General features: G+C 35.6%; 2 protein-coding genes across 43 annotated transcripts; one reads left to right on the top strand and one right to left on the bottom strand.

Moving 5' to 3' along the window:
* Nucleotides 1–1,452: 1,452 nt before the first annotated feature.
* Nucleotides 1,453–10,178, bottom strand: ETFQO (electron-transfer flavoprotein:ubiquinone oxidoreductase). 39 transcript variants are annotated; one of them, XR_016057284.1, is made up of 18 exons: nt 9,660–10,178; nt 8,762–8,838; nt 7,590–7,696; nt 6,954–7,035; nt 6,759–6,848; nt 6,353–6,434; nt 5,718–5,792; nt 5,416–5,532; nt 4,914–4,982; nt 4,494–4,586; nt 3,985–4,087; nt 3,580–3,704; nt 3,447–3,496; nt 3,220–3,286; nt 2,990–3,069; nt 2,670–2,798; nt 2,163–2,229; nt 1,453–1,756 (listed from the first exon to the last, which is right to left on the bottom strand). XR_016057284.1 is itself a non-coding variant. In XM_088869143.1 (18 exons), exons 4-18 carry the CDS (start codon nt 7,011–7,013, stop codon nt 1,673–1,675), a joined length of 1,275 nt encoding a protein of 424 aa, XP_088725269.1. In that variant the 5' UTR covers nt 7,014–7,035; nt 7,590–7,696; nt 8,466–8,838; nt 9,660–10,032; the 3' UTR covers nt 1,453–1,672. The 39 variants fall into 39 exon arrangements, 11 of the variants coding, with proteins under 11 accessions (XP_088725269.1, XP_088725277.1, XP_088725274.1 ...); XR_016057287.1 differs by having other exon boundaries at nt 4,505–4,586; nt 9,660–10,177; XR_016057283.1 differs by having other exon boundaries at nt 6,353–6,399; nt 9,660–10,174.
* A 2,588-nt stretch (nt 10,179–12,766) lies between these two features.
* On the top strand, nt 12,767–15,072 carry RBL13 (RHOMBOID-like protein 13). Of its 4 annotated transcripts, none has more exons than XM_020676374.2 (2): nt 12,767–12,845; nt 13,932–15,072. In XM_020676374.2, the coding sequence occupies exon 2, from the start codon at nt 13,989–13,991 to the stop codon at nt 14,802–14,804; it is 816 nt and encodes a 271-aa protein (XP_020532033.1). In that variant the 5' UTR covers nt 12,767–12,845; nt 13,932–13,988; the 3' UTR covers nt 14,805–15,072. The 4 variants fall into 4 exon arrangements, with proteins under 4 accessions (XP_020532033.1, XP_088725266.1, XP_020532032.1 ...); XM_088869140.1 differs by lacking the exon at nt 12,767–12,845 and adding an exon at nt 13,333–13,473; XM_020676373.2 differs by lacking the exon at nt 12,767–12,845 and adding an exon at nt 13,336–13,473 and having other exon boundaries at nt 13,979–15,072.
* The last annotated feature ends 2,792 nt before the right edge of the window (nt 15,073–17,864 follow it).

Raw genomic sequence — 17,864 nt, 5'->3', positions numbered from 1 at the left:
AAAAGAGTTGCTTTCGAGGATTTTATTATTTTAAATTTTGGGATCTACTTAAGAATCAAATCATAACTATTTAAAAGAAAAAAGATTCTACGTCCATAAATACTTAGACTTAACCTAGAGTGAATGAAGAAATACTCAGGCAAGATCTTCCGACTTGGGCATGGGCTTGAGTGATTAGCCATTTGCATTAGCAACGTTACATCTCAAGTTCGATTTCTACTATTGAACTATCAAAAATAAAACTTTTCAAAGTTTTAAGAAAAAGCTATTCTGCCTCTACCACCACACCTTTTGGATGGGATAATAAGGCCCCTATGTAAATCAAAATATAAAAAGGCTATTCAAGAGAAATGTGGGTAGTAAAAAGTAAAAAACACCTTTATTCCATGGTGTCTTTCATGCTTTCATAAGTAACATAATATGGATATTTTGTATACATGTATTTCGGGTATATTTTCTTTTAGCTCCCAAACTTGAAGCATGGGTGATCGAATGAACTGTACCTAAAGTTTGCTAGAGATAGGAAGTAACCTTCAGAGAGATACATGGATCCCAGTGTTTCCTAGAGAGAGGAGTTTATAGAAAGAGTTAACCAGATCTTAAAGAGAAATAGGTGTTTACTTGAGTTAGAGATGGGACTAAATTTCAGAAAATGGAGAGTGATTGCCTTGTTTGGGTATGCCATTTTAGAATTTCTTGGTTTTTCCCAAAATTGTTGTTTAACTTTGGCCACTACAAAATGTTACAATCATCTCTAACTCTAAGATGTGAAATCTAACTTCGTCCGTACAAAAATGTTACAATCATCTCTAATTGTTAGATGTACAACCGGATAATCAAGGGCACTTACCACTTATTGTGTACAAAATCTATAAAAGTTTTATGAGAAATAAAAAAATATATATATACGATAAAACCATTTATTTATTGTACAAAGACGTCACAATAACCCTTGGTCATTAAATGCAAAATAAAGTGATTAAAGGTGTTTTTAACTACGTTCAAAGTTTCAAAATAATATTTTTCTCATCTTGTGACATCCCAAGCCGTTTGATTTCTCAGCTATCAGCTACAAGTATTTTTTTCTTTCTTGTACTAAATATAAATGGTCTAATAACATACAATGTAAACGAAAAACCCTAACTGGTTCAATTTTATATCATATAGCTTGGAAGCACTAGTGACCTTTAAGGACGAAAGATAACAGTCTCATTGTAATGTCTACTACCTTTATAGTTGAAGTTATATACATTTTCCCTTTCTTAAGTGAGGACTTTTCCACCGAGTACAGTTACATTCTTTCAACAAAGCCCTCTTCTTTATTCTCTCCATCACGAAACGGTAACTAATGTCGGAAAAAAACGGGGAGTTCCAAACCTCAAAATGGCACTGTAAAATTAAAACCCAACTTGAAAGAACATATACAACAGTGGGAAACTTGTTATGGCCAGATTTTTCATGACTCCAGAATTTGAAGCTTAAAAGATGGTACAAATATAGCAGATATGTGACTTGGGCAATCCAAAGTTGTTAGTGTTGCAAAATGAACCAAAATTAGAGATTGATATCCATTTTTTCAACATCTATGATCCTCAAGGTGGATATGAACGATTGGCAGGTTTTGTGGCAATGCAACTGCATTTTTCAGAAGAAAAAAGGGAAAAAAAATTTTCTACATGATAGTGTATCCTGGCCCTCCCCCTCCTTCAGGTACATTCCATTCTATATTCTGTTTAGGGTCTTTGATATCACATGCCTGAAAAATGAATCATTCAATAAATCAATAAACTAGGCCATCACAAATGCTCAGGCAATAAATTCACTAACAGGTAGCAAAAAGGCAAAAAAAGGGAGGGAGGGAGGGAGGGAGGGAGGGAGGGAAAGCGGGGAGAGAGAGACTTGAATGAAAAAAGGTTTTATTTTTGCTACCTTATGGACAGAGGCTAACTTTCATTATCTAAACAGAACACACACACGCATATTTCTGACATCTCTTTTGGATTATAGTTTATGAAAACTGGATGATGAAGCAAAAAAAGAAAACATAACAAGGGAATGAGATAATATGCATCAAATAAAGAAAGAAAAACTTATGAAATTTTCTAGTAAATAGTCAAAAACAACCATGGCTTTCATAGTGAACCCAAGGTTTCAATCTTTACCTTACAATGGAGACAATTTTGAGCATTAATTTGCAGTTTCATGCAGCCTTTCTCATCTGCTACATATCTGAGGGTTCCGAGCAAAACAATACACCAATTGTAAATTACAGCAAGCGTAAAGAGTAAATATTTTGAAGGTATTGTATACTATAAGATCATATCTTTTGCTACAAAAAAGTCGCAATCACCCAAAACCATCAGATGTGACATTGTACAGCTGGAGACTTTATCATTTCTCAGCACAAAGTCTGAACAAAGTTTCTCAAACTTTTGAGTGTAGTCAGTGGCACACCTCCAGCCAATGGATTTCACATTCGACAGCTCAGGATTATTGTAACCTTGTTGTACCAAAGGTAAAGGTAAACAATCTTATTTTATGCTTTGTATTACGACATCATATAAACAAAATGTAACTAATTTCTTCCTAAGAGAGAGATAAAATATGCAGATTCAAGCTTTGGTGTCTGCTATCTTTAAATTATATGACATGGGTATCAGTTGTATTACTCGTATACACGAGCAGGGCAGTATCGTGACTCAGGTCCGGCATACTGAGGCAGATTTACAAGTTGTGGTATGGATGGATCCTTCAGGCGGAGATGAACAGGCTGGTCATGATCATGGTTAGTGTTACTCCTGCATTGAAAAGAACATCTCTCTACCTTTAAAGATGGGTGGACTCTCCCTCTAAAGATGGGCAGACTCTCCCTCTCTCTCCCCTCTCTCTCTCTCTCTCTCTCTCTCTCTCTCACACACACACACACACAGAGAAAAGCAATATATTCATGTCAATAAATCATTCAACATAAGACCAAGCCTTTAGCAACCTGTATAGTGAGGTTAGCAAGTCAAATGACACCACGCCATCAGGTTTTGGGTAAACAATTGGCTTGTGAGCAGCAGCAACCTGCACTTGGAATAACACAGAGATGAGTTATTCCATCTCTGGCTATAAGTTCAACTACTACTACGACTACTACTCCTACCACCAATAATAATAATAATAATAAACAACTGATAATAACAATGACATGACTTTAATGTTGTGGGTCCTCACATAGGTGGCTTCATGATCAGGTTTTCCGTGCTTTAACGTAAGCGGCAACCTTCCCCTAAAAATATAACTGAACCCGAAACATAATAATACCATCCATTAAATTAATCTTGAGGCATCTGAAGTGACTGCAACTTTAAATGTATAAAAAGGAAAAGATTATAGAGATTAATTCAACTCAAACACTGGAAAGAAAGATCGATCTCAAGCAATGAAAAGGGCGCTCTTACTGTTCTAAAGCAGAAATAGCCAACCCAGGAATCAATCCATACTCGAAGGCCTAAAATTGTGGTGGAATAGTTTAATACCAATATTTTGTTGAGGAAAATGTAATGACTCAGAGAGAGAGTGTGTGTTACTCACTGGCCGGTAATTTCGAGCTCTATGAAGCTCTTCCCATACCCAAGACTTCCTCAATAGATCCCAATAAGTGTCCATCTCTGCTCCTCTATGAAACACATTAAATGCTGCTTCTGCTGCAAGCATTCCTGAACAAATGGAGATATCTAAGGTAAAAACCATGTAAATATTATATAAAATTCATTTCTCTTTGCATTTATGCTTAAAATGACAAAAACTATTAACATAAGAGACTATAATTCGCTTTTGAATGTCCAGTTTGCACAGTTTGAATTTGCTCCCACAATGTAGAAAAGCAAACCTGATTTCAAATTAGATTGTAATTCTGAGCAATAAATACCACAATAGTAATGGTAAGGTACAGGTGACAATCAGACAGATTTGCTCTGACAAGGTAGAAAAGAAAACCTGATTTCATAGCAGTATGAGATCCTTTTATTTTGGGGACATTTAGGAAGCCAGCTGAGCATCCGATGAGAGCTCCTCCAGGGAAGACGGGGTAAGGAATTGACTGTAATGCAATCAAGTTCATAAATTCCGAAATGAAATAAAAGGTATTTTGTAAAACCGGAAATCGAAATTTAAAGGATAATTCATAAATCACATGTCAAATAAAACATAGGTTTGTAACATAGAAAAGGGGAAGTGTACTATATAGTCCAGAGGGTATAGAAGGAAACCCATAGTTCAATGGGGTCAAGACTGTCCAGTAAAGTGGCAGCAAGAGAGAAAGAGAGCTACCATTTGGATCAAGCTCCTTTCTGGTGGCTCCCGCTCTCCATCATCCATGATGTCATCAGTCATGACCCTAATAGACTAATTTCCACCGGACTACAGTACTGATTCCTTATCAAATAAGAAGGGACACTTGCAAAATATGGAAGTATGACACATGAGATTGCTGGGTATGAATGGACCTGGAAGCCACCTTCATTAAGGGTGCGGGCACCATATTGGAGAACATTTCCACCTTCCAAAAGGGGCCTGATAGAAGGATGTTGCTTGAATTTCTGTATCATGAACATGGAAGCCAACCTTAGGAAGAAATACTTGCTTTATTCAGAGAAATTGTATAGAATTCTCATTAAAAAGGACAAGTATAGAATTCTCATTAAAAAGGACAAAGGATTGGTCCCATTTAATTGGCGGCGTTTACAAAGGGCAAAAAACATTTTTAAAAATGGTACGGAAAAGTTACCCCTGTAGAAAAAAAAGCCTATTTCACCAGATGGCACTATAGAAGACATTTTTTGAGGCTTCAGTCTAGGGAACAATAACAACGTACCAGAGTAGTGCTACTTATCCAGGGATAAAAAGAATCAGCATAGGATCCATACCTGAAATTCTTCATAAGGATTTAAGTAAGGATTTTGATAGTTCAAAGCAACAACCAAACCAATGGAAACCTGCATATCCATAATAATCAATTGATTAAGAAATGACTGAAGTGCACAACTGGGAGACTATAGTATGCTTAACAAAGTCAATTTGAAGATGGCAGAACTCCCAAAGAAGGAAAAAAAGAAAAACTCAACAGTATAGATATGAAACAATAGCCTAATGCCCCTAATTCCACAAGCTGTGCAAGTTAGGCATTAATTTATTGGAGTTCATTAGTAGTGAAAAAAAATATTTACATGTAAAAGGAATTTCTGAGGTACAAGAGATTTATTTTTATTTTTTTTTGGGGGTGGGCGTGGGGGGAGGGGGGGGGGGGGGGGTTTCAATTAGAAAGAGAGAAAAAGAATTATTACATAGAATGCTAACAATACAGAAGCAAGAAAAGTATAAACAAACTCCGTTTTTGTCTATTGAAAAAAACAAAAAATCTCTACAAACCTGTCTGTCCTTCATATGGTATAGAAAAGTCCCTCCATATGTCTTATGATCCAATGGCCATCCCAAAGTATGTAAGACAAGGCCGGGTTTATGCTTAGCATCATCAACTTCCCACACCTGTATAACATATATCTCAGTCTTCTACATTTAGTTTCTTTGCATGTTGTGAAAGGAAAAGTGCAGTGTTTGCCATTTAAAAATCAACATAAGATTGAGAAAAATAATCGCACCAACAACTTCCTATAAGACAAAATATTTAATATTGTCAGAAGGAAAATTAGCAGGGTCACAACCATACTTGCCTCCTTAATACCTAAAGCATAGGTTTGATTTTCTGCGTGGGCCTTCAACCGTAGCTTGTGATCTCTTATTATTTTCTGTCAATGAAAAGAACATAAAATGCTATTGAATAAACTGGGCCAATGTGTGTGTGAGAGAGAGAGAGAGAGGGAGAGTTCCCATAGCAAAGTAAACAATTGATTTCCACTACTCCACAATCCCTGTGACACACAGGTAGAACCAATGTGTGTGTGAGAGAGAGAGAGAGGGAGAGTTCCCATCGGAAAGTAAACAGACATAGAAAATATGGAAGAAAAGAACCCAAGCATGAGAGAAAGATACTCTCCCCAAAGGAAGAGGCATGCGAGCAAAAGAATTTGGTGAGAAGCCCAGTTGTTTTTATTAATTATTGTGGTTGTTGTTATGTGTGCCCACACCCGTGTGCATGTGTGCCTATGAGAGAGAGAGAGAGATTCCCCCAGAAAAAGGAAGAGAGGCATAGGAGAAAGGGAGGAAGTTGGCGAAAAAAAAGTGTAAAAATACAAGAAAAGGAGAGGGACATTTATGTTGAAAAGACTTGGATGAGAAGTTACAGGAAAAAAGATGGGGGAAAGAAAAATTCGGTATGTATCACCGACATCAGTCACTTCAGGGATACCTGTGATATAGAACCTCTACAGCCTTCAGCAAGAAGGGTAATCCGTCCTGCACCATCATTTCATATTTAAACTCCTTATTTCCTGCCATAATCTCATTCAGCTGAATAGCATAGGACTAAAATAAGGAAACTAAAAAATTCAAAACACATTTTCCAAGTTATAAAGAAGAAAGGAGAATGTGGATATGATGTCTGAAACACATCATGGCAAGTGCATGGAAAGATTGAAAGTAAGAACATTAAAATGCGACGATTAGATATGTCTAACACTAAAATTTAGGCCCGTTAGAGACTCATGTACTTGGGAATCATAACAACTTGCAAGGCAAGGGAACCATTGAAGCAATTTTTTCTTGAAAAATAAGAGCAGAGGAAAATTACAACCCGATTTGTCAAATAAGAATACCTGCCTTTTAGTTCCACTCCATGTTGGAAATTTTCCTTTTTTGAACCATCTCTCGCAACACCCATATCATTTGTCACAACTCCAACAACCCTATTATTGGCATCATATAGAATCTGCCAGATTATCAGAATATCTTTTTTTAAACAATAAAGAGATTTTTCTGGGTACCAATCAATACATGATAAATAAACCTACTTCACTAGCAGCAAAACCCGGGTATATTTCAACACCCAATTCTTCAGCCTTTGTTCCCATCCAGCGTACTAGCTGACTCAAACTGAAGCATTCATACAGAGAAAATAAGCAAGGTTACCACCAAATGCTAAAAAATAAGTAACACCAAATTTGTGCTCCAGTTTTTCTACAAGACAGTGTAGTATAATGCAATTCACTATGGCAAAAGCATACTCCGTTAAACCATGAATATTGGTCGAAATGATGGATAATGATGGAGAGAAAGTTCGACTCAGCGGAACACAACCGGACCCCTATGCCGGGTCTCCTCCATCACAATCCATTGTTTCATTGTATGTGATGACCCAATGGGCTGCAGACCCAATGGGCTGCAGTTTTCCATGGTGCACTTGATAAGAGCATATCCATGACATATAGTACTTACTCTTTTACCATAAAGCAAACAACCACAATTAGAGGAAATGAATTAAGTGAGAACTACACCCCATGGTTTAGAAAATTACTTGTTTTGAGAGTTATATAATGCATTCAGTCAAACATAAGACAAATGTAAAGAAAATAATTGGAACACAGGCAAAAGGTTAAGTAAGCAACAAATTCTCAGAACTGAAATTAACAAGAAAAATCCATGGCCACCTTATCACATAATTCCCATGGTTATCAAATGGAGGAGGCAGTGAAAAAGCACGGTCTTGGGTAAGAAACCAAAACTTATCAGAAGAGACGGGTATTTCAATTGGAGCCTGCACATCATGAACAGAAATTAGCCTTTAATTGCAAGAAAACAGGTTGTCAGATCATGTACATAAAAGCCCTCTTATAAATTAAAGGGAAACAAAAACACTGCCAAAGCATCCAAAGCAGAGAAGAAATGGGGAGGCCTTTGCTGAATCTGCTAACCCAACACATACGTATGCGAAGAGACAAAAAAATGCCCCAGAAAACTAAAAATTTACAGAAAATGCAACCTGTTCTAAGTAACACGTGGAAAAACATAAAACTAACCAGATTAGTTTTAGTTATTCAAAAAAAAAAATGGACCACTCTTTCTAAAATCTTCCTCTTCCAATGGCAATGACAAGGGGGGCAATGGGCAGCAGAGAAAACACCCATAACCCCCTACAGCCCGTCCTCTATACCATTAATCTTAGAAATTTCCATACTATCCCATAGGAAAATGGAAGAGTGGGAATCTTTCTTGGTCAGTTTCCCTATTTGTTTCTGAATATTTTAAGAAATGAAGCATAGTCATAGTGAAAGTGTTTCCCAACACCTCACTCATTGATCATGAAGAACCATTGGCAGCAAAAATAATATAAGCAATTAAACTTTTGCTCATTTCTTGCATCTCCATGAGACATCCTTAATTCTCCATTTTCCTTCTCTTTTCACTAATATGCCGTTTTAAACAACACCCATATTTTAGGTTTTTGTATTTTCCATCTATCATACCCAATTGTTTTTGATAAATATTACCATTCCCATGTTTACAGTACTTGTATATATACCCACCGAGAGAAAGAAAGAGGTAGCAATGGAGGGGGTTATGTCCAACCCTGCTAGCCTTGCTGCTCAGCTTGATCCATCACCGAAGGATGAGATAAGGTTAAGGGTAGTCATTTTCTTAAGCTTCTGAAACTGGTGGCAGAGATATTCTCATAAATCTTTAAAAAACCAAAAACTTTTTAGGAAATGACAGCATTTCTATGGCTCTTTTTTTTTTTTAACAGTTCACTTCTGTAGCATGTTACATAATATAGAGAGATACGGAGAGAGTGATGATGAAGTCCAAATCGCAAAAAGCATACCCCATCCTCTTTCCATCTAGGTAGAAGTTCATTTAGAGCTCGTGGCTCAAAAACATTTCCAGATAATATATGAGCTCCTGCAAATCACAGGATACATAAACAACATAAGGAAGAGCAACAATCACTGGTCTCTCTGACTATAGTGATAGCAATCAATAATGCCTCAGCATTTAGAAATGGAGTAAACGCATACATAAGGAGACTATAAAAATCACCATAAGCATAAAATTATGGAGACTCCTCCTCACACATTGGTATGAACAAAAAGACTAATAAAATTTAACAAGGGAAGCAATACATAAATGACGAAGCTAAAACAGGTCTCGTTCATCGATATGATTTCCACTATCGTCGTATAATTGATGAATTCTTAAAGAAAGTGACTGATAAATAAGAGACTACTGATTTTTCGGTTGCTTGTATCCATTTCAAATTGGTTTACCATGCCACAAACCACAACTACTCGGAGGCTTGGTTGAGTATTCCATTCCTTAAAAGATGTGAAAAGGAGACAGCAGATAAAAGTCACAGAAGCTTTGAGACAATAAAAAACATATGACATTCCTAATCATGGGTTTCCAACATCAGCATGAATAAAAAGATCATTAAAATGATTTTCCAAGCAATATAATCAACATCCCCAATGGACAATAATTATAATTTTAATGCCTAAATATGAAAAAACAATAGGAAGAATTGAAAACCAGTCTAATTTCATCATTCAAAATCAAAACAAACCAGACTAACAGTAATTGTGTTGATTTGAATTTCCAGATGTTCAAGTTAGTAAGAATAACCATTATAGTGCTCATCAAATAAAACATCTGTAAACCCAGAGAGAGAGGGATGGAGGGAGAGAGAGAGAGAGAGAGAGGAGATGTAATGCAAATTAACTCACCCACTTCTGCACCTTTCTCCACAACACACACAGATAAATCAGTGTCACTCTCTTTACACAATTGCTTCAGTCTAATCGCCGCTGATAAACCAGCGGGCCCAGCACCAACCACTACAACATCAAATTCCAGTGACTCTCTGCTTGCTTCACTGGAAAACCTTCTGAAAAAACTGCTAAAACTGAAAACCCTAGAAAATCTAATCCCATTTTCGATGGTTTCATGCACCCCAAATGAAAGAGAAGAATTATCATGGATGCAACTCTGGAAATGGCGAAATTCATGATGTGGGTACCTTTGGATTTTGAGAGAGAGAGTACGTTTGAGCTTCTTGAGATGGGTAGATTTGGGGTAGAGAGAGAAGAATAATCGGTGCATGGTTTATTGAGGAGAGAGAAAAAGGTAGAATGAAAACTTGGGTCGCAATTTCTCAGTCCGACAGAGAGCTTATAAAGATTTGAGGAAGCAATCGCATTGAAGGAAATCATTTCCATGACAGACACTAATCAGGGAAATTATCAAAAAACTGTCCAGAACTCCAGACTAATTAATTTAAGGAAAAAAATTAAAAATTAAAAAAAACGATCTTTCTATTCAACTTACCCCGTAAGCTAGCTTTTTCTCTCGTTTTTTTCCTCGCAACCAACTCTCTGTAAACGTACCTTCGAAAAAGTTCATTTTTAGATAGAAATGCCTTTTTTTACACAAAAATCACTTTAGCCGGAGGTTAACTTTTGGACCCACTAGCGCATTGCCAAATTGCACCATCACATTTTCGGAGAGAACAAGTTCGGACCACCTAAAACAATTATCGAATCACCCTAAAATAATTATCGGATCGAATTGAGTACTGCTAGACCACCTTTTACATAGTGTTGGACCTTTATAATCCAGTAACATCTACCAGTGAACTGCCCTTTGCAACTACCAAACCATAGTGTTGGAGGTGAACTGCCTTGTGCAACTACCAAACCACATTTATGGAGCTTTGAAATCCAATAACATCTACTGTTGAATTGCCCTTTATAACTACCAAACCACACTTTACACAGTATCGAATCGCTACTGTCGGACCACATTTACATGGTGTTGGATTTATGGTGGGATAAAGGAGAGAGAGGTGTGGATCAGAAAAAAAATAAGAGAGCGTAGCCTTTTTTTTTTTTTTTATTTGATTGGAGGTATTTATATAGAACATGTATTTTGAGGAAAAGAGTAGGAGAAAAAGTTAGATCGGAGGTAAATTGCATAAAAAGTATAATTTTGAGAGTTTTTTTGTAATTTTTCCTTAGTTTAATAATTTAGCATTTTGTCTATCTCAATAATTTGGAAAATTCCAAAAAATGTAATGAGTTGTAGCGGCTAAGATTTTAGAGTTTTCATTTGAGTTAGTTGCGGTTTGTATAAGGCTGAGGCACTAAACAATCAAAGTACGTGCATTTTCGAATAGTGGCGCAATAGATAATTTAAGAGCCAACAAAATTTATAATGGACTAAAAATTTATTTTCATCTCTAATTATAAAATTTAAAGATTCAAAATTAATATATATCGAATAGGTCTAACACTTAAAAATTGGAGGTCTAAAAACATTTCAAGATACACTATTTTTAATACTTGAAATATATTTTTTCTCATGTCCATACATCTTGAGGTCGAGATGATCGAATTGAAGGATTTTTTTACATCAAAACAACTTATTCTAATGAATTTTTAAGGTACACCTTAATTTGATGGTTTAGGGCCTCACCCTTATACAAGTGTTTTCCTTTTTATAAGCCAAAAGATATTCTAAGAGTACATTGTTCATTTACTTCCTCCCACAAAAGCCACCTAGGATTAGTTTAGGACCTCGGATTTTGGGAATATAATTTATTTATCACCTACATTAACCTCAATTAATTAATTATTAATTGTGCCCTCCATGCATTAAAAAAAATGTCTTAATATTGAATAGAAACCATCCAATTTTTAGTGGATCAGATCTAAGTCTTATAAAACTCAAACTTCAATTTTGTTTTTTTTTAGAATAATCATATAGTGATTCTCGTTACCAAGTAGGTCATCTTCTGAGGGAGTAAATTATGTTCTCAAGGGAGCATAGCTTATGTTCTTTTGATAAATAGATAAAATATTATTTAAATTATTATTATTATTTACGTATGGAAAATAGTTTGATAGGGCGGCAGCCTTATCAAAATAAATAAAACCTCACCTAATAACTCATAAAAAACTATAATTCAAGCATTCAAAAGTCTTTACATCGATCATTTCAACTTGAACATTATAGTTGTGAAAAAACATTAAGGTTTCAAACTATAAAAAAATGGTGTATGTTTTAACAAGGAAATTGTTTTAAATATGCTGGACCACATTTCTACATATGCAATCCATAAAGTATAAAGCATCCATCTTAAAGATAGATGCAAGTAGGTGTTCTATCTAAAAAATTTTCTTATTAGCATTATTATTTATAGTTTTTAAAATTTATTTATTTTCTCATGTTCACGATCTCCATGTCAGAAATTACATGTTCTTAAAAATTAAGTCTTAAAATCTATCTTATAAATAGATTTATTAAGAGGTCTGCATTTCTACATATGCAAACTTGGCCGCATAGAAATCGGGTCCTTTTAACAAATTATGTAGATTGTCTATTTCGTCCTAAAAATAACCATTCAAATATTCGCAAGATCTATAGAATTTGTTGAGTTTCAAAATTTATTATCAATGTTGAAAATTGATATTAGAGTCATCATGGAAATTTACACTGCATAAAATACTTTCTAGATGAGGATTTGAGGTAAGACTTTATTTGGTTTTCATAAAGCCTAGGACTTATAGAAACTTCATCCTTTACATCTACCTCTTATTATTTTCATGTTAGAATATATATATATATATATATATATCCAAAAATTAAGTCCAACATCCACCTAAGAATCGGATCCAAGAGAGGGACCGCATATCTACATGGAGTCCTAGGAACCATAGAAGGAGATGGTGGTAATTGGAAGTTATCATGCGGGCAAGCCCGCGTATAAACGTTTACTCATAAAACAACTCAGAAACCATGCCTTTGTACTTAATTACTTTCTCAGTCCATATAAAGTCCAACCATCTTCAATTAACTCTGCAACTGTTTATACACCGGTCGCAAAGCAAGAAATCAGAAATCAGAAATCAAAGGTACAATTCCATCAACTAATTCTTGATCTCTCTGCAAAACCCCAATACTTCTACCTCTCTGTAAAACCCTAAAAAAAATTTCAACTAAGATTTCAAAGGCAATAACCTAGTCGATGAAGCTGAATCTTTTCTTTTGTCATGGTACGAAACCCTAATTTTGAAAACGCTCTCATAGAAAATTCTGGGTTATTAGTTCAAAAGAACTGAGGATTTCAGGTTAGAAAAAATTTCCTGCTGAAACTGTTTATGTAGCGTTTTCCTTTGATCAAATTGGTTAACTTGTATTTGTGAGAATAACAGTGGCCAGTCTTTGTAGATTTTTGTAGGTATTTTGGTTGATTTGTTTGGCTGATTCAAAACCCGAAAGATCGCCTGCTACAAGAAGATATCTTAATCTGAATCATTTGGGTAGAGAAAACTCATTTTAACTGAGAAGAAAGGCAAATTGATCGAAGAAAATGTGGGTTGCGTTCGAATACATTTCATCGTTGATTGGTTAGCTTTACATTTTGTTTGTTTAATCTATGGTTTGTTTACTTTTGTTAATGCGAGGGCTCTGACCTGATCCTGTTCAGCTGGATAAATGTGGCAAAAGGGGCCATCTTTGTAGGAAAAAGAAGAGATTCAGGTAGTGGATCAGCTGGGAAATAGTTTTTTGAGTAGTTAGGTGTCTTTATATTGTGATTCATCTTTGATAAGATTTAGATGATCAATTGCAATCAATATTGCGCTGGATTATATTTTGGGTTTATTAGACTGAGTTGATTTTTATGGAAAATTGAATTGTTATTTGGGGTGAAGTTTGGTGCTGGTAATTTAACACCAAGTTTTCATTTAGAGAAGGAACTAGAACTACATTATAAACCCAGTAATCTTGTAAAGCCTACTGCTGTTTGCGATTGTAACGATTTATTTTCTATTGGGTTTATTTGTGGGAAGATTTCAGAACGTTCAACTTGGTTATTTGGGAAAAGAACTTGGTACTCTCATGATGTCAGTGGGGCAAGCTAAATTCATATCTCAGAATTTTTTTGTTTTTTCCTGATTTTACTGGGTGAATATGTTCAGCGTGTTTCTGCATGGCAGATTTTATCTGAGCCATGGATAAGAAGTTTGCATTGTGAATAACGCAGAAGGCTATTAATGGGGCGACCTCTTTTCTATGAGATATTGCAGAAGCCTGCAACAAGTTGTATAATTGGAATATGCAGTGTAATATGGTTCTATATTCAGAAGAAAAACATTGGTTATTCCCATGTGGGGTTGAGTTATGAAGCAGCCAGAGAAGGGCAGTATTGGAGGCTCATCACCTCGGCCTTCTCACACATCAGCATCGTTCACCTGGTCTTCAACATAAGCGCCCTTTGGAGTCTTGGAATCATAGAGCAGTTGGGTCACATAGGCCTTGGCATTGAATTCTACATCCACTATACACTGGTGCTTATTGTTTTATCTGGGGTGCTAGTTTTAGTGGCTTACCATGTTCTCATCCGGAGATTTAATATCGAATACTTCAGAAGGGTCACGGCAGTTGGGTACTCATGTGTGGTGTTTGGGTGGATGACTATTCTTGCAGTCAAGCAGCCATCCTCAAAGCTTGAGCTTTTTGGGGTGCTTTCCTTGCCCATAAGCTTTGCCCCTTTTGAGTCTCTCATCTTCACCTCAATAATTGTTCCACAAGCAAGTTTTTTGGGTCACTTATCAGGAATTATTGTTGGATATATGATTGCGTGGGGTTTGATCCATGGCATGAGTAACTATTGGGCTGTTTCTATGCTTGGGTGGATTGCATTAGCATTCGTTTTCAGCTTGAAGCGATCGGGTACTTGTGACGTTCCATTTATTGAGATCGAGCCTGTAACGGATCCCTCACTCCCCACTGTGGGATTTCTTGCATCTGGTAACCCTAGAAGCTTACAGATGAATGCCCTTCCACTTGGAGGTACTGATCTTGTCTAGCCCATGTTCTCATTGTCTTGAGGATTTCAACAGGTTACTTTCCACAAGGATTTGGTGGTATCAGAGACTGAAATTATATTGAATCATCCAATTCTCATGCTGGGTTTGTCTTCTGATGGTATACTTCATCCTGTCATGTTTGTCAATCTGTGGAAGTTATTGTTTGAACAGGCTCTGGTTGAAGATTGTTTTAAAAATTTCATGTTGAACATTCCATAGTTAACACATTTTTTAATGAATTAGTCCATGTCATATGGCTAAAAGATGATGTCTGTGTGTATTGGAATCTGAATTTCTTCTCCTCTTTCTTATCTTTCTTGCGTAAATTTGAAGTTAATAAGGAAAACACTCAAGGCCTCATATACTTTTTTTTTGGTGTCTTATACTGCACATCTACTATTATTTTAATTCTTCGGAGATTAATTGTTGTATTTGTTGTCGAGCAAGCACTTACTACTTGCATGTGCTTTGCTGCAATTTGTGCTACAATAAATGGTAGTAAGCTTCTTTGGGCATATTGAAGGAGAATGGGCCTGCCTTTCATTGAATGAATTATCCATTCCGAGTTTAATATGTTGTTAACTATCAAAAAGGATAAGTTCATAACTCCATAGGTACTTTGTAGATATGCTTTATTTTAGAATACATGTAATATTTGCATTGACTTGTAAAACTTTAGTAATTTCTAGATCTGTATCCTTATGTGGCTTATGGCGCCAAGTGACCTCTGTTGATATTGTATGGAGTGATAAATTGGTGGCAGTAAAAGCTAGCTGCTGGCAAGTGCTTTTCACTGAAAAATAATAATACGTGTCTTTGAACATCACCCTCCCAAATAATAATAATAATAATAGTAATAATAATTTGTTTAAATAATAACTACTATTGTTCCTGTTGTTGTTGCAATTGTTGTTTGTTGTTATTACTGTCTTTTGATTGGGTGCTGTTGCATTAAATGGTCTATTTTAGCTGTTAAATTTTAATATACATGCAATTTCTAATGGGAAAGCCTTCCTGTGACCCTACCCACATATATAGGAAATGTGATCCTTGATCTCAGCCATCAGATCTGAGTAGATGGCTGAGTTGACTCGAGTCACAAGGTCACAAGCTGGCTCTTGAGCGTCAGATCTTGATTCGATGATGCAGAGTGTTTTATTTTTAGTCTTTATTCTATGAATCCTTTTACAGCAAAATTTGGGGCATACATACATCCAACAGGGGCTCACATGATAAATATATATATATATATATATACCCTGTGATGAAAAATTACCTGAATACCCCTGAAACTTTAAGGGGCCATTTTGGTAATTTATTTTCATGAGATTTTTTTTTTTGCACCCCAGGAAGGAGATGGGACGCCCCAATTTCAGCCAGAAAGGTTTTGTTAGGGAAAAAATAATCGTACAGTGGTTTGGCATGACATTGTGACGAGCAAACCGAGCTGTCGATTCAAATCGAACTGACTGATTGCCTATAATTTATGTGGTTGGGGGTCACACAGAAAGCTTTCGGATTTCTAATATATTATACACATTGAGTTATAACAAAATTACCTTATAACTGTAATTTCGTTATCCCGTATGTACTTTACTTGGTACTACTCCTATTTTTCATCTAAAAGAAAGAAAGATAAAATAAAAAGGTATCTATGAATGAAGCAGAGGGACTCTTTTGAGAACTGAGAACTATAGTGAATGGAATGAGACGATGGTTGATGGAAGACTGGTTCATGATCCTGCTGGAGATAAGTATTGGAAACAGGATGCAGGGTTTCGAAGGATGCAGAGTGCTGGAGTCATGATAAAGTCTAAATCATCAGGAGAAACTGGGTGACTCTTATCTTCTTAATTATTATTTGATAACTCGGTCCATTTCTAATTTGATGCCATTTTCTGTGAAATTTTATGTTTTTGGCCATTGTTCTGTTCTCCTTACTGGTTTCTTCAGAATATTATTTCTGGAATATATTTAAGGACAAAAAGAGTGCCCACTGATGATTATGGCTTCTGCCATGCTTTCATAGGACCTAGATACATCTTTGGTCATCTCTGCCAAATACTACGCTTGTTGTGAGTTTAATCAAATAGCAGTGCTTCTAAGGTTTAATTCGTTGTTGTTTGTTGATTTTTTAATATATTGTGAAAGACTATTAATTAAAAATAATGCCTTATTTCATTTTCCAAGTTTTTGCCTACTTCATTTGAACTTAAGATGCTTTTTTTTTTTTTTGTAGAGTAATTTTAGTTCAAGATGCTGCATGCCATGTAATGATTCAGATTGCAAAAAAAAGGGAAAGCATAGAAAAGGGAGAAGAAAGAAAAAATCGGGTTTCATAATTTGTCTGTCGCTTTGTATGATATGTACAAAATGTGGGTTCTTGTGAAGATAAGGCATCATCATGCTTCATTCAACTTTATGATTGCACATGGTATTAGTGATATGTGAAAATTGAGAATTAAGTATGTTTTCATGTCTCTGCATATCTTTAGTTTAGACATCCTTATGAGTGTACAACTGCCGCTCAAGTTTTGGATTTCAACATTTAGTTCTAGCTCCAAAAAATTTAAGTGGCTTTGTGATCGTGCATTAGTATCTTTTACAAAACAAAGTATGGATTAATTTAGGCTGCATTTGCAATCAGTCATTGATTCAAAAAACCTCCAACGCCTAGGTGGGCTAGGGAGGCCTGGGCCAACGCGCCTAGGTGCAAAAATACCCCAAAATACCTATGGGTGGGGTATTTTTTATTCTTTTTTTGTTTGGGTTATAAAAAAGGAAAAAGTTTATATAGAGCCAAGGCTCTAAACAATCAAATTAGAGCCCACCTTAAAAATTTCACTAAAAGAGGTTATTTTGATGCTCAAATATCCTCAAATTGATCATCTCGACATCAAGATGCATGAACAGGAGAAAAAAAAAATAGATTTCAAGTTTTGGAAATAGTGCATCTTGCAATGCTTTTTTGGATCGTCAATTTTCAAGATTTTCAAGTTTTCATAGATTTGATCGATTTACACTAAGCTTTAAATTTTATAATTAGATATGAAAATATAT

Source organism: Amborella trichopoda, chromosome 6, assembly GCF_054954075.1.
Source record: "Amborella trichopoda isolate Santa Cruz 75 chromosome 6, AtrichopodaSantaCruz75HAP2 v2.0, whole genome shotgun sequence".
NCBI classification, from domain to species: domain Eukaryota; kingdom Viridiplantae; phylum Streptophyta; class Magnoliopsida; order Amborellales; family Amborellaceae; genus Amborella; species Amborella trichopoda.
Note: the sequence above shows the minus strand (reverse complement) of the source record. Positions and strands in the feature narration are given on the sequence as shown.

Excerpts from the sequence above, each read along its gene's own strand:
- RBL13 (XM_020676374.2), top strand. The coding sequence starts at position 13,989 with ATGGGGCGACCTCTTTTCTATGAGATATTGCAGAAGCCTGCAACAAGT.
- ETFQO (XM_088869142.1), bottom strand. The coding sequence starts at position 10,035 with ATGCACCGATTATTCTTCTCTCTCTACCCCAAATCTACCCATCTCAAG. Across the intron at positions 3,705-3,984 it reads TCATACTGCTATGAAATCAG|GAATGCTTGCAGCAGAAGCA; the intron begins GTTTTCTTTTCT and ends CCATTTGTTCAG. Across the intron at positions 3,287-3,446 it reads GCTATTTCTGCTTTAGAACA|TTATATTTTTAGGGGAAGGT; the intron begins GTAAGAGCGCCC and ends TTTCGGGTTCAG.